The sequence below is a fragment of the Egretta garzetta genome, unplaced genomic scaffold (genome assembly GCF_000687185.1).
Source record: "Egretta garzetta isolate BGI_Z169 unplaced genomic scaffold, ASM68718v1 scaffold467, whole genome shotgun sequence".
NCBI lineage: Eukaryota > Metazoa > Chordata > Aves > Pelecaniformes > Ardeidae > Egretta > Egretta garzetta.
In genome coordinates, this window is record NW_009260196.1 from 2,453,411 (window position 1) to 2,468,842 (window position 15,432).

Consider the following 15,432-nt stretch of genomic DNA (forward strand, 5'->3'; position numbering starts at 1 on the left):
TGAAACCAACGGAAGATGTGGACGTGCATCTAAAAGTGGAATCTGTCACTGTTCCAAGTAAATTTACATAGTGTTATCTCAGCTGAACTAACAAAGAATGTTCAAGCTTGATCTACGTTTAGGTCCAACTTTTAAAAGGACAGGGCCCAGATCCATAATCATTAGTGCAATTATGTGCTTGATTTGCATATACAGTTCCTGTAGTTATATATGCAAACTGACTATGTATGTGATCTCAAAATGTCCATCTAATATATAATACTCAACGTAAATCTATGACTGTATATAATGTGTGTGAACTAGTTATGCAGTTCTGCATAGTCACAATCGGTGATGCTTACAGGAATGTGGCTTTTGTAACAGAAAAGAGATAAATACATTTTGTTTGACTGCATGTAACTGCTCAGTATAAATTTGCTTTGGAATAGTTAAAAATCCTACGGGTGAAATTAGCTGAAGACTTTTGTTCATATGCTTCATTCTTTGCACACGGATTGATACATTCTTTGTAAAAATTCTAAATGAACTCACAAGGTTTAACGTTATGAGTGAGAACAGAGTATGCAGAGTTGGGTGGGCTAAGGTCCAACCGTTGATGTGTGCCAGAGTCCTCCAGAAATGCTCGTGAGACACAGTCCTGCAATTCCGGTCATCACCAGTTGTCCATTACGGGCTGGAGTCAGCTACGGTATCTGTGAAATGCAAAATACAGGCTGATATTTTTATGTTATAAAGATGTCTGCGCAACCATTAATTTATTTTTTTTTTTTCGAGAGATCATTTAAGATGATACAGCTAGTAAAACCAGCTGAGTTAGGCTGTGAATTAATTGAAGAAGCACTTTCTTGATCAAGGAAGCAGAGTCCCTGTATTGTGACGAAAAATAGGCTAAGAACCCCACTGTATGAGCAGGTCTATTGGTGCCTTACTCTGTTTGGTGTTCCCCTGAAGAGTAGCTTCAGGTTCATGAATTTGCAACTTGCACAGCATGTAGCAGGGCTTTTCAAATACAGGTGCCTCACATGGGGAGTTCTGTCAGCCTTTTTTCAAACAGGGAAGAAACGAGTGATGTGGTGGCTTCATTTGTATCTTCTCAAGAGTAAGCAGAGGTGTATGTGCGTGACTGAGACCACAGGTTCTGGTTTTTGCTATTCACGCAACACCCTAGAGGTAGCAGATTGTTTGAGAATTGGGTCCCATGGTTACAATATGGGTAATGTTTGTCAGTTTAATTCTGTAAAGCAATCAAATAAATTTGATTTGCTAATACATAAGTGAGCAAAGACCTGGAGAGGGAAATCTGACAAGTTTTCCTAATGTAAGGTTCAAAGCCTGAGTCAGATATTAACAATGCACCTACTGGTTTTCAGTTCTTAGAGCAGCATTTGGAGGTAACATAGCCTGTATTTAATCCTTAAATTTGACAGAATAAAACTTAATCCATCAAATACTTAATCTTATCTGGCAATAAGCATAACTTTTATAAGCAAGAACTTTTATTATCAAAGCAACATGTAGGACTGTTAATTTTTCAGCAGAAATATGAGTAATTCTTGTGTAGTAAGCAAATAGTCCATGCAAAGCAGTCTGTCCTTCAGGAGCCGGCAGGGCTATTCACAGAATGGACGGGTGTATTTTGGGGGATGCCAGTTAATACAGTGAGAGCTGTGAGGGCAGGAGCTTTGCACCCTCTGCCAGGATCAGTCGGGAGCTCTGACCCGCTTGCGCGGATGAGTCTCTGCTCATGAGAGAAGAGCAAAATGAAACTATGTGTAGTAGTTTAGTGAAATAGCAGTATTCGTGCGATACCACTGCAATTGCAGTTTGTCCCCCTTTTGCCAAAGGAAGGTGATTTTACACCACTTTGCCATGTGTAGGCAATATTTCACAATTGTAACTGCCAGTGAAAATATATTCTTCTTGCTTAGCTTGTGCTAATTGAGAGAACTATATTAATTGGTCTTTTAAGCTGTGTGTGTGACTGTAGCAGAAACTTACTTGAATGATTACATTTTATGAACCTGATGCCAGGCTGTACTTGTGTACTTGCATGTGTGTGAGACTCAATTATAGCTTAAACGCAAGGAAACAAAATTAGATTTTCCTGACGTTTATATTGGAAGGTATTAGAGAAGTAACTTGTTATCAATGTAACTTTTGGTATTACATTTCTGTGTTATTTTAAGGAAAAAGCGAATAGTTAAATGGTAAAGAAAATGGAGTGAACCTTTAGCAAGAGTAATCATTGTTATTTCCTGACTGTCGGAAGTCCATTATTTCTCCTTTTTCTTCACGATTAGCAAAAAGCATGAGAAAAAACATTGTAAATTAAGCCACTCCCTGCAACTGGATAGTCCATGTTCATTCATGCAAGGACAAAATTTGGGCTGTGTTATGAGCATAGCATAGACATAAATAATACTAAAAAAAAAAAACAAACCTTCTTTTTTTCCTGTAAAGTTACAAGTCACTGCAAATTCCTGTAAGAATGTAGTTTCTCTTTTAGCTACATAGTACTCCTACTGAAGCCAGTGAAATGAGTGTGTCTTCCCATGTGCTGCGAATAGCGGATTTACAGCTAATTTAATGTTAAAGAAAAATTGATTACCAGTCTTATTCCTGTTGAAATAACATTATGCTCTATCTAATGATTGTCGTGGTTTTTGCTCAGCCATCTCAGTAAATGCCTTTCTTTAGCTGTAGTGAAATGTGGAAGCAACTCTTGCTTGAAATTGGAAATTTAAGGGAGAGCATTCAAGTTCTTACAGATCCATAATAATTCTGTTGTGAAAACAATATAAACAGTGTTAAGAACATAGGACTTCACTAAACTGAAGGCAAGGTATTGTTTTTGGCTTTACTAGGGCTGTCTTTAGTCTACTTTGTCTTCAGTGAAGAAAAACCCCATCTTCTTTTTACATTGTCTTACCTGCTTAATATCCTTTATAAGCCTGACTTCTAGTAGGTTATACTTACAGTTCTTGGCCTCTATGATGAAACTTTCTTTCTTTACTAGACTGTCAAGAAAGATTGTTCCCCTCTGTCTTTTTTAGGACTGCTATTCTACCCACAGTTCTGGAGTCTTCCTCTGCAAGGTTTTTATCTTTGTAGGATCCCATATCTAATCCTTTTCACATCTTTTAAGTAAAAGACTTCTCTACATTCAGATCTCCATGCTTATGTTTCACTCCCTTGACTAGTTCTTACCAGACTTTGCCTTTTCAAGGCCCTATAGTCATACATATGCTTGCTTATCCTTTCACTGAATTTAATTATGCATCCCAGTATTATTTTTATAATTGGCTGTTCTGTGCTATTCTCCTTGGTTACCAAAACCAAATTTAAATTGGCTTGCATCCTGTTGGTTCACTGGCAACTGAGTTAATTTGTCATCTATGACCAAAGGAAATAACTGAGTCCTGTTTAGGTCTCTGATTAGGGCTGGTTGTTTCCAAGTCTGTATCTGCTGTGTTAGTCTTCCATAATAACACAATTCCTAGTAGTATTTGTTTGTCTCTAGTGATGTTTCATTTTTATTTATGTCTCAATCTGACCTATGGGATTGATAGCTGATTTCTGCAATTATCCTCTTCAGCCTCTTTTCCCATCTTTTCCCAAAATAACTTGCAACTACTGAGAGCACCTTAGTTTCTCTAACCCATTTTTTAGGTGCTAAGTTAAAAACTAACAGTAAACAAAACCAGAAGTACAAGGAGATAAAAGTTAGTTAGGCAAGGGGGAAATAGTGAGGGTTTCAGGGGGAAAAAAAATGAGATCAAATGAAAAAATTATGAGGGCAGAAGCAGTAAGGAAGCATTTTTGAGAAGGCAGGAATCGCAAAGGAAAAATCTGTACCCCCCAAAAGTGATTTAAAAAAGGCAGTGTCTGAAAGTGAACAGTAAACACACAGGAACAGACAGACAGAGGACTCAGACTAGCCTTTTGATGGCCTAATGGGGGAAAAAAATGAAGAAAAGCTGTGGAGAAATTGAAAAAGAAGGCTATGCTATTTTCAGTTGGGCACTGAAACACTTGACAGAACAAGGTAAAATTGACAGGTTCAGTCAAGTTTCCTCGTCCAACTATAGCCTCATGTGGGGAAATCAGAGGCTGCATCTCAGGTAAAGAAGTCCTAGAAATCTAGCTGAGAGGGCATGGACACATGAATGAAGACCAAGGTTTCCAGGGAAGTAGGTATCAGGTAAGAGCTTACAGGTAATGTCACAGAGGTGGTGGAAGGCATTACAAGCATAAACAAAAGTGCAAGCAAAGATTCACATGTGCATGCTTTACAGAGTTATCTTAAAATTTTGAAATGTAGCCACAAATGTTTTGTCAGAAGAGAAGGGGAGATTAGATAGATGGAAATCTTTGCAATGTTGACATATACGAGCAGCTGAGAAATTTAAAGGTAGTGCTGCAAAGATAGACGTAAGCTTGCTTATAGGGAGGCAGCAAAAGAGAGTAAGGATGAAGAGTGTGAAACTTGTGAGCAGCATGCCAGACACAAGGTATGAACGTCACGAAAAGCAGTACCACTGCACCCTAGATGCAGTAGTTTAATAGCTGCACAAGAAAGGATCACAGCACACGGGCATAACTCAGGACACGGTCCCAAGGTGTTGAAGGAGGCTAAGGGAAGGCAGAAAGAGTAGGGCCAGCAAAAAATAGTTGTTTTAGGTGCATGACACAGTAAGACTTCACAGTTATAGTCAACAAGCTGCAAGTCTGGAAATGGCCAATGATGCTGTGCAAAATGGAAGTAGTGAGGGGGAAAAGAAGAAATGCTTTACTAAAAGGTTAGGTTCTGAAAAGAATCTGAATAGGAGGAGGGGGGAGTTGTTTTTTAATAACTGAGTAAACAAATGTTTGCTTTATATACTTTCAGAAGGTAACACAGGCAGAGCTGTTGACTCCAGCAGAACGGAAGGGAAAACTGATGGAGCGGGAGCAAATGAGAGGGAGATTAAAGTAAAGTAACAGGTGTTTGGGGGAAGAGGAACAGTTTGTGACAGATGATACAGTCAGGGAAGTGAAGGGGAGAGGGAGAGGAGGCAAAAGGTGGACAGAGCTCTTAAATAAAAGGGTTGAGGTTTACAGAAATATGTCTCTAGCTCAGCTGTCTTGTCAGCGGAAAGGTTGTGTCTTAGAGAATGACTCGGGAGCCTAGCATCTTTGAACTGTCCTTTGAAGAAGCTGGTTTCTGTGTCGCCTATACAGAAAATTTGGAGTATTTCACCCACTGCACCGGAGTCCAAGTTCATGCCACAGTTACTCTATGCAGTTACTTTGTAACTCACTCTACGCATTGTTTGGGTGTGAAGCAGTGCCAAGGATAAATGGGAAGCAGAGGGGAGGGGGGAAAAAAGGGGGGAAATGAACATGGTAGACATCAGAATAAAGAGTAAGCAGCCATTTTAGCGGTGTAGAAAGAATGGAAATATATTCATTGCCTGGGAGGCAACCCTGTAAGAATTATTTCATTAATTATCTGCTAAGTTTTTGCAAGGGTGAGGTTAGTATTTCAAGGGTTCTGGTACTGGTTTGTTTGTGTAATTCTTCATGTCCATTCAACTTCCCTTTGCTGCCCATCTGGTTTACTTTCATCACGCTATTATGTAACATTCCCATGCTCTGTTAAACAACTGTCATCATCTTCTGTTCAAGTGGCTACCTTGTGTCAGAGAAGAAATGATTCTGCTATAGAAGAACTGTGTAATGTCTGATACACTCCAAACTTGACATACTGTATCAAAGTCACACACTATTAATTTTTAGCAACTTGTACAGGTTCTTTTTTCCTTGCTGTTGAGTCCTAAGCATGTTTGTCACAGGCCATTTTCTCTAACCCTTCTGTTTCAGAATGACTATCGCAAGCTGTCTATGCAGTGCAAGGATTTTGTGGTTGGTGTTCTTGATCTTTGCCGAGACTCGGAAGAAGTGGAGGCCATTCTGAATGGGGATTTGAATTCTGAGCCAGTTGAAGCACAGAGACATAGAGCATCACTGAGCCGTGTGAAGCTGGCCATTAAGTATGAAGTCAAAAAGGTAACTCCTCATAGCCAGTGCTTTTAGACAGTGTGATAGGAACACAGTATCATCTCATTATTCCACAGGTGTTACGAACTGGTGGTCAGATGCATTACTGAGACATAGTGTGTTAATCAATATTCTCGCAAGGCAGAAACTGGCAGAAGAGGACCACAGTGAAGGAGTTTAGTTTAATCTGCTTTCCACAGCTGAGAACTGGCAGGAGATTTTAATGACATAAATCAGCTGTGCTAGCAAGGTTATACATAGTGGGTCAGATCCTTCTCCTGATTAAGCCAAAAGAAGAGATTTCAGTGGAGCTGGATTTTCACTCAGTGAAAGTAAGGATGTGTCTTCCTGCCAGTCTGTGTGATAATATCTAATCCGAAGAGAAGCCTGTATTTGTGAAAGTCTTGTTTTCAACCATGAAAAGAATTTGTTCATTGTAATGAACTTGTTCATTATTTCTTTTTATTACCTTTGCTTTCTACCTTAAGTAACTTAATTGGGCAAGTAAATTCTGGGAAGTAAGTCCTGCAGCTTTCTACTATGTTCCTATCAACATACAGGTCTTTTTTTTCTGGGGGAAAAAAAAAACCAACCAAAAACTCTTCCTTTTACTACTTTGAAAAAGGAAAAGAGAACATCAGCTCATCTGCAACTGTGAGGGTTGTAGTGAGAAAGTCTACATGATTTACTGTATGTGTTCCTTTAAAAATGTTTTAAAATTCAGTCCTGAATCTATTTGTGGCTAGTTAATCAGTTCATTTCAGTTCTTAATCTTTGCACCTGTATTTATTGGTGTTTTATAAAGTGCAATGTGTTTCCAGTTGATGCCTCTCTCAAAGTAATTTTGAATTAACAGTTATTTTGTGAATGAATGTTATGTGTTGAAAAATGGAGCTGTGTATCACACATTTGACAAAATGCATATGCATTTATTGTAGCAGTTTTCAATATGTAGCTATGTTGTTCTTTTCAAGATCCCACTACTGTAGCACAGAAAATAGTTAATACTGTGTCCTACTATGAGAGGACTCAAGAAATACAGCAATGCCTAGGTATTATTTACAGCTACCTATTTACATGGTTAGTATCATTTCCATTCTTCACAGTCATTATAATTTCATCATCTCTGCAAGAAGTCTTGTGTCTTTCAGAGTAAATAACACTGTATTCTGTGGCCACCTGTTGAGCCAATCTGCCGTATAAAATGAATTGTAAGCAACTTGCCAGAACAACTGGGAAATGTTGGTATTTACTATGTCCCCAGAAGATGGTTAACAAAAATTGTAAATGCAGATCCTGAACAGCAAATCATTGTTTCCAGTATAGAATTGGTCTACAGCAGATAAATGCATATTAATTGGCAAAATTCAGGTAAATATATACAAGTATTAAATTAATTAAAGAATGGAACAGGGAAAGAATCAAAGTACGTAAGCATGTTATCATATCTAAGTAACATATGAATTGTTTATGCTGTTGTATATTAATGTTACCAAACCTTTGCTGAGATTTGTGTCTCGGCCTCCTTGCTGAAGACTGGGTGTGGTTTTCTTCTAAGAGGTCGTTGTCACTGATTAAATTCATTGTTGAGCAGAGGGCCACAGAGGTCTATTAAGAATAACAAAAACCTACACAGTGCAAAAAAAGACTTGTAGCAAATTTGTACTCTTCTCTTGCAAGAGGTTAATTATTTGTAGATAAACTCAAGGTTTTGACTCAAATCCATGACAAATACAGTTCAGAACCTACACAGCTGATAATCGTGGTGGAAGGAAATAAATAGATGGTGCGGAGTTGTTACCATAGTCATACATGTGCCATTCCCTGTAAATGGCCATTAGAGAGGGCATGACAAGGACTGAGCCAGGAGGCATCTCTGCCATGGTGGTCCTTTGATGCTGGGATTGGCTCCATTACAACTGTGGCTGATTATAGCAATATTCTGACTGTAGAACATACTTAGATGTGGGAACTCCACACAGGATGCTTTCAACCCTGTAACTGTAGGAAGAAGACAAGGATGTGGCTTATGTTTTTTAGCTTTCGGTATTTCTAACTGCACTTCCGGGTCAGCTATGTTAAGGTCAGTTCACTGTTGCAAGACAGATAGTACAGCCAAACAGAATGGCAGGTCCATGAAATGATTAATGAGCCCTAAGCCCTTCTAAGAGGGAGGAGAGACAGAAAAAAGTATATGACAAATGAGCAAATGTGGTCAGAAATTCACGTATAAGGAAATGGAGCTTTTCAACCTATTAGTAATGAAACTTTTGCACTTAATACCCTAGGCACTGCATTAAAGTGTAGCCCATCTTGTAAACAGGGTATGATTTTGAAGCTAAGGTTCAGACTGAAACTGCAGTCCCAATAATGAAGGACTAAGGGGATTAAAAAACCAAGAAAAACTAATTAGAACAAGTAGTCTTGCTCTGCTGCAGTAGTGCTTTTAGGATTGTATTTTAATTCTGTCTTTAGATTGCCAACAAAATTTCAGAGAAGTTGCTGACACTGGGCCAAGTTCTGCAGTTCTTGCTGAGATAAAAATCAGAGTGGAATTTCCAAGTGAAATCAATAAGAGTTTGAGTAAAATCATAGGATTTAATTTTCAAACATGGAAGTTTCAAACTGATAGATAAGAAAGATTAAAAATTCTGTTTGTATGTTGTGTATTTGCGTATCAGAGTGTGCCAGTATCTGTTCCTGCTATGTCTAAACTCAGTCATTAGGATGTTAGAGTGATTATGATGTTATTTATTCCTTAGTCACACAGAAAAATATTTACATACTGATGACTTGATTCGTGGTCATGAAACTGAATGCAGCTGAAGTGTTACAGTCAATTATGCCCAGAAAAGCAGCTAAATTAAAATTGGGATTTTTTTTTTTAGTGACCGGATACAGTCCTCATGCATCTCTGTTCACTGGGGTTTGGATTGGATCCTAAAATACTAGGTATATGTGATAATAAGATCAGCATGTAATGAAAAGTAAGAAACTGCATGGAAAGTAGGATGAGAGAAAAGGAATGCAGAAGGAAAAAAGTTGTAAGATGGTAGGTGAAATAGGATGTGAATCTACTGTCCTTGGAGGAGATGAAGCTGGGGTGGAGACAGATATACCGGGGGGGGAAAGTGTAGAAGAGGTTGCAGTTGCTGAAAATAAAGACAACAAAATCATAAATTCAAATATTTCAGCAGAGCTGAGGAAAAGGATGAATTTCAGAGCTTTTATGGATGGGAGAAGCGACAAGTTGCTCTGAGGGCTTGGAAGTGGTGCATGTTGTGCAGTTGCCAGAAGTTAAATAAGTTGCTAAGATCTTCTCGAGAGCCCTTAGACTTACTGCCAGAGAAGAACTTGCCATAACCATTGGCATTTTGTTCACCAACTCCTCCCTTTTCTGGGGAAAATTATAGCACAGGCAGATCTCTTAGCATCAGATCAAAATGTTGATAGACCGGGAGGAATAAACCAGTGCAGAGCTCTGGAAGAGATGCAAGAGGGCCTGTGGGCTGATTCATAGCCCTGGGCGAGCTCCCTTAAAGTTCCTTTCCTATTTCTCCTTATCCCCTCCAGTAACAGGAGGAATGATGTGGGTGTTTCTTCTCTCTCCTCTTCCCTACAGTTTTAAGCCTGTTTTTTAAGAATGTCTTTGTAATTTGAAATAATTATTTACTTTCCTGTCTTTGGCCACAGTTGATCTGCTGTGGGATTTGTCCCTTCGTGTCCTGAGTTGAGAATGAAATTTATTTCAGTAAAAGAAGAGACCGGGGCCATGTGTCAGAATGCACAAACACACAAAAAAGTCTCTCTTTCTTCCCCACCCCACCTCAAATGGGCCAGGCTGGCAGTTTTTATGGTGCATAAGCTTCAAAAGTAACAGCCTAATAAAAAGAATACAAACAGTTCAGGTTGACAGGAATTTCTTAAAAGAGTTTTAAAATAATTTTATTTATTTTTGTTGGCCATTCCACTACAGGTACTAATTGCATTAATATGTGATCTAACTGGTTAATGAATCACACACCAAAATACTTTAGGAGTTTTGTTTTAGAGCAAAGTAGATCAAAATATGAAGATTGCTTCCCTTTTTAAAGTTTATGCAGCAGCTTCATATTCCTCCTCTTGAGAGTTTTAAGGTTCTCCGTTTTCATTGCCAATGATTTAATTTGATTTTTTTTTTTTAAGAAGTCTGCCCTATCATACTACTGAATGCACTTTCTAATGAGATTTGGAATATAAATGGAGTTTTGCAGGCAAGACCCAGCAAAAAACAGTGTATAGAGTACATTACAATCTCAACAGCATACAGAGGATAATAAAGTGGATATCCAAGGTTTACAGAATTTTTGAAATTTTCTTTAAGTATAAGCAACTCGGATCAAATCTCACTCTTAATCCAAAATGGATTATCAGTGTTATCAGAATTATTTTCAAATAATTTTTGTGAAACTGCCTAGCATTCTTTACTTCAATTCAGTAGTTGCTGTCAACCAATGTGACAAGTATGTTACCAGATTTCTTCAAATTGCTGTGATAACTTGGCTGTTTTACCCATGTGCTTAACTGATGTCCCACATGCTCTTGTGATGTGATAGTCTCACAGGATATGGTGTAATAGTAATAGTGATAATGATGAGTATGATAATGCTTTAGAAATGGATTTAACCAGAAATGTAAATATAATGGACATAGGGAGCTATAGAATTCTTCTTCCCTCCCGCTCCTTATGTTTCTTCAGTAGCAGCACCCAGCATGGGTTATACAGTCCTGGTTACACAACATGATCCTGATGGAGTGGCTGCATAGTCTCTTCTATCCTGCATAGTTGCTTCATCCTAATGAAATACAACAGTGCTTTAAAAATAGAGTAATATATGCTCACTCTTGACCAAACTCGACCAAAAGTAATTTTAGTAAAATAAAGCATATCTAAACAAATGCAGTTGTTGGTAGCAGCTTGCTTTATCATTCCATAATTAATTTGGGAATCATTCCCTTTCCCTGTGAACATACTGAAATCTTACTGAAGCTAGGAGAATAACATTTGCATGTATTTGCTGCATAGGAGAAAGTTGGAAGTTGATTGTTTTTTTTATTTTAGTGGGTACTAGATCCTTAATGTGTGCCAGTTTAGTATCTTAACATTTTAATCTCTGCTCCCTTTCAATTTTGGGACACTTAAGGAAGAATTTGTGGAAGCTGGGGACAAATGAAACTTACACAAAAGGTGCAGGAGAGCAAGTTTGTGTTGTAATAACTGTCTGAGGAGAAGCTGAGCATTAATCCTAAGCCTAATTTTCCACTTGTCTGATTGTCTCTTCATGACTAGATCCTGATAAATTCACTTGATGCCCTATTTCTTTGTCTCAATGTTTGTCTCACTCCCCTCTGCCCTTTCCATCCCATTTTAAAGCAGTTGGTTACAAAACTCCTTGATGATGTCTTGGCTCGGCTTAGTGAAGGTCAGTTGAAATTTTACCATTGACTTCAGCAGGCATCAGAGTTAGGTCAAAAGAGAGTAAGTATATTGGAAATTCGTCTTTCACATGTCCATGTCTGGGTACAAGAAAATTAGGTACCAAAATTTAGATGTAGGGTGGAACGTTCCAAAAATGGCCTGACATTCAATGAATAGAAATTCAGTGGTAGCTGTGTATGCTTAGACTACCGACAATCAGGACATTCTTGTTTAAATGCCTGAATATGACAACTTTGGTCATTTTATCAGAGACTATAGTTATTCAGATATTTGTACGTGTCTGCTCTTGTGGTTTCCCCTATAGGTTTGATACCTTTTTGTCCTTCTGCTATACAAACAAATCAGCAAATACTTAATATTGATAAATAGTAATGTAAGCTAATCAGCAAAGCTAAAAGGAACATCTTGTAAAAGAATTAATTAAAAATAAAATTATCTTGCTCAGAAATCACTGAAATGTTTATATTTCTAGTTAAACTATACACCTCATCTTATTTCAGCCTTCTGCAGTGTGTTGTTAAGGTGTTAACAACTCATTAAAACACAAAGAATAGCATAAGACTGTATAGTGATAACAATCTGTACATTCAGTGTCCTTTAAAATCTTAAAATAGTGAAAAAGGGTAAGTTTTTTTTGAAAACTGTCAGATTTGAGGATTTAATATTTTTCAGCTGAGATAGTATCAAAGGCATGAACAAAACTGTGCAGCAAAATACTATCTATTACAGAGTCCTTAGATCACCATAAGATCACCTTTTCACCTGGTTCACAAAATGGAATTTCCTTATATTACCGAATGCTAAATTTTATTTTCCACAAAACATAAAAAAGTATTTGTCATAAGTGCCTTCTGATTATTTTTCAAATCCCAAGTACATCTAAGTAGAGGTGATAGCTAGCACCATTGATGGTAGTAAGAGAGAAGAAACCCTTTCAGTATACATCTCTGTATGTTCTGGTGAGGTTTAAAATTCTGTGGCTGTACTTTATTTCTTGCCTCAGTAAGGTTTAGACTGAAAATGTATAGATGGTTAGGGAGGTATTTGGAGCCTTTGTCAAGAACCGAATCAAATGGCAATGATGTTTGAAGAAGAGCGTATGCAGGAAGGGGAGAGGCTGATGGTGGATTATGGTCAGACCAGAATTTTCAGTCTCTGTAGAAACTCTGCATGTACCTTAGATCAGCTTAATTTGCTGAGAAATTGTTGGAAGTTAGGACTGAGGTTCAACTCTGACAGGATCCAGCCAGGTATGCAAAGCTGTTCTAATAATGCATAAAATGCTTCTGTTGGTGATGACTGTCCACGTGTGCAATGCTGTCCCCAAAGTGCTGCTTTAAATCTGCTCAGCAGTTTCTTCTTTATTAACCTTTATTTTAAAGGAAGGGAGAAAAAAGGTGTTTCTTAAGGTCTAAATTAACATCAAATATTTAAGGTGGTCACGATCATGTATGTAGCAGTTATATAACTCTTCTCATAAATTATAATGTCTTGATTTTCTTTCTTTTTCTTTGCAGTTTGTGGCCCATCCAAACTGTCAGCAACAGCTACTGACTATCTGGTATGAAAATCTCTCAGGATTACGGGAGCAGACCATAGCTATCAAGTGTCTGGTTGTGCTGGTTGTGGCATTGGGCCTTCCATTTCTAGCCATTGGTTATTGGATTGCACCATGTAGCAGGGTACTGAATTTTATCAATTACGTATCTTGTACTATTCTGGGAGCTATTTTTCCATTTCTGGCATTCAAAATGTAATATTGTACCTCTAATTCTGCTGCTTCCAAATTTTAACTAATTAACGATATTTTTAGTAATCTCTAGACTTGAGCCAAAAGATGCTATTTGTTTTATTTGCACTGTAAAGAGGGGACCATGGTCATGAAGCATGAAAATAAGCTATTAAGTTTAAAGAAAAAAAAAAAAAAACGAACCCCACCTTCTCTGAGAGCTTTTTTTTTTCTTTTTTAAATTTCCATAGGTCATGCTCACCTCACAGTCTCTGCTATGTAATTATATTTGTATTAATAACATGGATTTTTTGAAAGTCACCACTCAGATTCTGTATCAGGTCTCCTCTGATGGCATCTTAAGATCTGGCGCTGTTCCTGTATAAACTATTAGCAGAACATCTGTTGACTTCATTGATGCAGAACTTAAGATTAAGTAAAATATCTGTTATTCCTGCCCTAGGAGGTCTGTTTACCAGGTGAATCATAGAGCAGAAATTAAATGAAACGCAGTATTCCAACCATGTGGTACAGTATATTTGTAAAATAGTGCAGCTGTAAAATCTTACCTCTTTAAAATTGTATGAAAATATATGGATGCTTCCAGCTTTCCTGATGATCTCACAAGGAAAGTAACAGCAGTTTCTTTGAAATCCTTATAGTCTGTAGCATGTGAGTTGTCTGCAGATGAAGCACATTGATAGATCTTTGGTAAATCAGAAGTAAAATTTCTGTGTTACATTAATTTTATTGAAAATTCTAAGTAACTTCTGTGCTGAATGTGGTCTTTCAATTTTATTTCCTTAACAAGTGTAGAACTTATGAGTCCATAAAAACTTGTGACTTCACATAAAGAAATGTGAGTTTAATTCATTTATGTTTTGTTCTTGTAGTTTACCTCAAAAAGGATAACATTTTGCTAATCTCCTGTATATTTCAAGGGAACCTGATGTTTTCTCTGGGTTAAATATTTATTTACTTTAAAGATAAACCCTTATGAAAATAGTATAATTGTTGCTCTCATTATTCCATGAAATGTCACTTTCCATGAATATTTGTAGTAAAGATATTCCTCACTCACAGCTCCATATCATAGAAATGTATTAATATATTTTTAGCTGGTGTCTAATATGGAAAAGTGACATTTGTCCTTGAGCTTTAATTCCCAGTACCAGAAACACCTGACATTTTTCCTAGTGCTCATGTCAAATAAAAGTACTGTACATTCAGATCAGTTGTTTGATATTGTAATTTCAAAATGCTTTCTAAAGGTCAGGAGCAGGAAGGGAACCTGAGATTGTTTGCACAGGCAGTAAATGCTATTTAGCGTGTGCTGGTCCGCTTAGTTCATAGTAGCTGACCCCAGTTTCAGGAAAACCATTCCTTCATTGAAATAAGAAAGCTGCTTCCAGTTCCCCATCTTCTGAACTTGTTTTTTTTTCTTTTTATATGGTACGGCTGATAATGCAGCTCTTCACAGGGGATTTTGGAATATTGCTTAATATTGGTGATGAATGTGATAGTTTATCACAGTAGAACTGTATATTAACATTAATAAAGGTCAGGCATTACATGTGGAGCAGTGTATTGTTCTGTTGTACTGAAGGAGATAGGAGACCTCTGGCCTTCAAAGGTGCGCAGCAGCTAAAACGAAGTCTGTCCAGCATCTATCTTGTCACACCTTGTGCAGAGATGGGACAAGCATTGTCCCAGACCTTCCCTGCCTAAATAAAGGATACTGGCAGTTTTGCCCTCAAAGGAGTGGGCTTATAGCTTAGCACTTCTGATGCTGGCTTGCAGGATAAGGTTAGTATTGATGGGATCGCAGACTCTTCTTTTTCATACAGTGAGCAACAGCAACAGGCCCGTTGCTTTTTCCAGTGTGGTCTCCTGGAGGTAGCCGGTCCTCTCTTCTCATGTAGACAGTCTGCCTCTGCTGTTGCTGTTTTGCCCTTCTACCAGGTGCAGATGTGAAAGACATCAGCTGAATTTATTTGAAAATAGTAGTATTTCTGAGCTTGTCCTTCTTAGTCCATTGTGGTGGAACAGTTATTATTTTTAGTGAGCGTTATTTGACACTTATGGCTCTGAACATATATTCTGTGGATAGAATACAGTAGCCAGAGATGAGAAGATGAGTCTGTAATTTTTTCTAGAGCTGTAGTCATAGACAAGCTAATAGTAC

General features: G+C 37.7%; 1 protein-coding gene across 5 annotated transcripts in view; it reads left to right on the top strand.

Annotated features, from left to right (window-relative positions):
• TRPC3 (transient receptor potential cation channel subfamily C member 3) overlaps positions 1–15,432 on the top strand; it is a 46,943-nt gene that overhangs the window by 16,155 nt on the left and 15,356 nt on the right. For all 5 annotated transcript variants that reach the window (XR_004842433.1, XM_009642233.2, XM_035897596.1 and 2 more), the window contains exons 3-4: positions 5,863–6,048; positions 13,036–13,200. Coding sequence is in view for 4 of the 5 variants with exons in the window: in XM_009642233.2 (XP_009640528.1) it covers positions 5,863–6,048; positions 13,036–13,200 (351 nt within the window). In the remaining variant the exon portion in view is untranslated. The remainder of the gene's footprint in view (positions 1–5,862; positions 6,049–13,035; positions 13,201–15,432) is intronic.